This window comes from Dasypus novemcinctus, chromosome 10, assembly GCF_030445035.2.
Source record: "Dasypus novemcinctus isolate mDasNov1 chromosome 10, mDasNov1.1.hap2, whole genome shotgun sequence".
NCBI classification, from domain to species: domain Eukaryota; kingdom Metazoa; phylum Chordata; class Mammalia; order Cingulata; family Dasypodidae; genus Dasypus; species Dasypus novemcinctus.
Window position 1 is genome coordinate 100714957 of NC_080682.1, and position 3684 is coordinate 100718640.

Below are 3684 nucleotides of genomic sequence, written 5' to 3' on the forward strand. Positions count from 1 at the left end.
GAAAAGAATAATATTTTTATTCACTCAATATTGACCATTTCCAGTATTAATCATTCCTTAGGATAGATCCCAATGTCCATTTGGTATATTTTACACGTTAAAGGACTTCAGCTTTTGCATCTATGAAAAGCCTTTATTTTGTGTTCATCTTATTTTATTTAATTTTTTGGCTTTCATTTTTATATACTTTTTATTTTTAAAGGTATTTAGATTACATAAATGTTACATTAAAAATATAACGGATTTCCATATGTCCCACTCCCAACTCCTCCCATATTTTCCCACATTAACAACATTTTTTATTATGTAGTACATTTGTTACAATTGATGAACACATCTTAGAGCATTGTCAGTAAGCATAGATTATAGTTTACATTGTAGTTTACATTCTTTCCCACACAATTTTGTAAAATTGACATGATATATAATGACATGATATATATGACATGATATATAATGGCTTGTATCTGTCATTGCAATGTCATTCAGGACAATTCCCAAATCCCAAAAATGCCCCCGTTTTACACCAGTTTTTCCATATCCCTGCCCTCAGAACCTCGAGTGCCCACTGCCTCCACATCAATGATAAAAGTTATTCCATTGCTAGAATCACAATACTTCTATACCAGAATACCAGTAAGTCTACTCTAGTCCATTGTTCATTCCCCAATCCTGAGGATTCTGGGATGGTGATACCTACTGTGCCTCTAATTGAGAGGGCGTTTGATCTCATGGGGCAGATAAAGGGGACTATCTTGCTTGCACTTGCAGACTCTCTCTGTTTCTTGGGATGGTCGTTGTCTACCATCATCTCCTTGTTGGTTGTCGTGGTTGAGTCCAATGAACTGGAGAGCAGGTGTAATTCTGTTGAGATTCAGGGCCTAGCTGGTACATGGAAAGCCCAAAGATTTAAGTCTCTTCAACATATACCTATCAACTTTAGCACTAACTATAGGTTCAAATAGAAGGGGTGGAAGAGCCATGTGTAGGGAAACCACAAATGAGTCCAACTCTGTCACACTGGGAAGCATAAATTTCCAAGTATGCCCACTGGTCCAGAAGAACCTCCTCTCATGTGTCCTTCATCATTGACACCTCATACCAATGATCTTTTCCTGCCACAGTTGTAATCCTTCTGTGACCCAAAACTTCTTCAAAAATGAAGCTAACAAAATAACTAAATACAATAAGAAAATTAAATAACAATGATTGTTTTAAAAAAACTATCAAAAATTTATTAAAAGCTGGAAAAATAAAAAATATAAAATCAAAAAGAATTTTTTTGACAATATTAATTTTATCACTGTAAGATCTGTTACCTTGTATATACAATGACATTTTCTTCTGTTTATTCCCCCAGGGTCTTATTTTTTCATTTTGTCTTCAAAGAAGCTTTAAGTTATAGAAAAGTCACATACAATATATAGGGGATTCCCATATACCCAATATCCTCCCCCTTTTCCCCTTTCCCCTATTAATAACAGTTCATATATGGATGGCACTTTTCTTACAATTGGTGTACAAAGATTGAAACGTAGCTACTATGTTTCATGGTCAATGATTTACATTATGGTTTACATTTGGACCATACATTTTTATAAATGTTGATGAAATTTAACTTGGCCTGTATTCGTCATTGCAAGATCGTGTAGAACACTTCCGCCACCCCCAAAATGCCCCATGTTCCATCAATTCTATTCTTCCCTTCCCCTCCCCTCAGGATCCACAACAACCACCAAGCTTCACTCCTTGAAGAACAAGATTCATAGTTACTTTCAACAACATTGAGGGATTGACCTTCTGGTCTGTTCTTCCTGTTATGCACTGCCTTGCTCTAGAGAGAACTCCCACCCCATTATTTGAGAATACAGCAGGATTCCTCAGGTTGGGAGCCCAACACCTTCCTGCAGATTATGTGGGTCTCCACCCCACTGAAGATGTACTAGAGTTTAAACAGTGCTTTATTTTTTTAACACATTGCTTCAAACTTTTAATATAAAAATCATTAATTCCAAATAGGTAATCAGTGTTTCTTATTGATGTTAATACTGTTATTGATACAATGATAAGAGAAGTATATGTAGGCACTGGGCTGAATGCATTATGTGGAGTTACATTTAGTCTTTGCATACAATTTTTATGTATTTTTCATTTGCTCTGGGAAAAGTTCCCTAAAGTAAATTTACTAGGTCATATCATAGGAGATGCAAATTTTGAGGGATTTCTACACAGTAGTAGAAATATGGAATGGGACAGTGTCTCCAGAGGGCAATTGAACAGTATAAATCATGAGCATACCCATTTCTAATTTAATTGTGGGTGTTGTCATGCATAGTTTATTTTTTAAAGTATTTAATGTATTGATTTTCAAGTTGGTTTTCAGAAATCTTCTTTATTATAGGTTCCATCTAGTTACCCAGGATGGAAATGAGAACATAGTCTACAGTTTGCAGAAGCAGATCTCTCTCATAGCAGAAGAAACCTAAAACTAAGAGTGCCCATCTCCTGGATACTGCATATCCCAAACATGCTCATTTCTCATAATGCCTGCTCAGTGACAACATCTTTCTGCCTCACTGGCATCCCAGGGCTGGAGTCCCTGCACATCTGGCTCTCCATCCCCTTTGGCTCCATGTACCTGGTGGCTGTGGTGGGGAATATGAGCATCCTGGCTATGGTAAGGGTGGAGCGCAGCCTGCACCAGCCCATGTACTTCTTCCTGTGCATGTTGGCTGTCATTGACTTGGTCCTGTCAACCTCCACTATGCCCAAACTGCTGGGAATCTTCTGGTTTGGTGCTGGTGAGATTGGCCTGAATGCCTGCTTGATCCAGATGTTCCTCATTCACTGCTTCGCCACTGTTGAATCAGGCATCTTCCTTGCCATGGCTTTTGATCGTTATGTGGCCATCTGTGACCCACTACACCACACCTCAGTGCTCACCCATGCAGTGGTGGGTCGTTTGGGGCTGGCTGCCTTGCTCCGGGGGGTACTCTACATTGGACCTCTGCCTCTGATGATCCGCCTGAGGCTGCCCTTCTACCGAACCCAAATCATTGCCCATTCTTATTGTGAGCACATGGCTGTAGTTACCTTAGCCTGTGGTGATACAAGAGTCAACAACTTATACGGAATGGGAATTGGCTTCCTGGTATTAATCCTGGATTCATTAGCCATCACTGCCTCATATGTGATGATTTTTAGGACTGTAATGGGTTTGGCCACCCCTGAAGCCAGGGTTAAAACCCTGGGGACATGCGGTTCTCATATCTGTGCCATCCTTGTCTTCTATATCCCCATTGCTGTTTCCTCTCTCACCCACCGGTTTGGCCATCATGTGCCTCCCCATATCCATATCCTTTTGGCTAACTTTTACCTCCTCATCCCACCCATTCTCAATCCAGTTGTCTATGCTGTCCGTACCAAGCAGATCCGAGAGAGACTTCTTCACATTCTCAAAGCAAGGACTCAACTCACATGACCGTTCTACAACTATGGGGCATAAAGATATCTAGATCTAGTAAGAAAAGGCTCTAACTGGGGAAGCCTGTAGTTTCTGGGTCCTACCAAAGCTGTGGGCATAGGGTTTTCAGAAGAATGTTAGAGTCCATTCTGATTTATCATGAGCTTTCTGTGCAGTATAGAACCAATATCCCAAAGTGGAGAGCAGAAATCAGGGCATGA

At 39.9% G+C, this 3684-nt stretch overlaps 1 protein-coding gene across 1 annotated transcript; it reads left to right on the plus strand.

Moving 5' to 3' along the window:
- The first annotated feature begins 2527 nt into the window (after positions 1–2527).
- Positions 2528–3481, plus strand: LOC101419343 (olfactory receptor 52M1-like). Its single transcript, XM_004476948.3, has one exon. It carries the CDS (start codon positions 2528–2530, stop codon positions 3479–3481), a length of 954 nt encoding a protein of 317 aa, XP_004477005.1.
- Positions 3482–3684: the final 203 nt, after the last annotated feature.

Bases quoted from the DNA above. Each gene is read 5' to 3' on its own strand.
- LOC101419343 (XM_004476948.3), top strand. From the start codon at position 2,528: ATGCTCATTTCTCATAATGCCTGCTCAGTGACAACATCTTTCTGCCTC.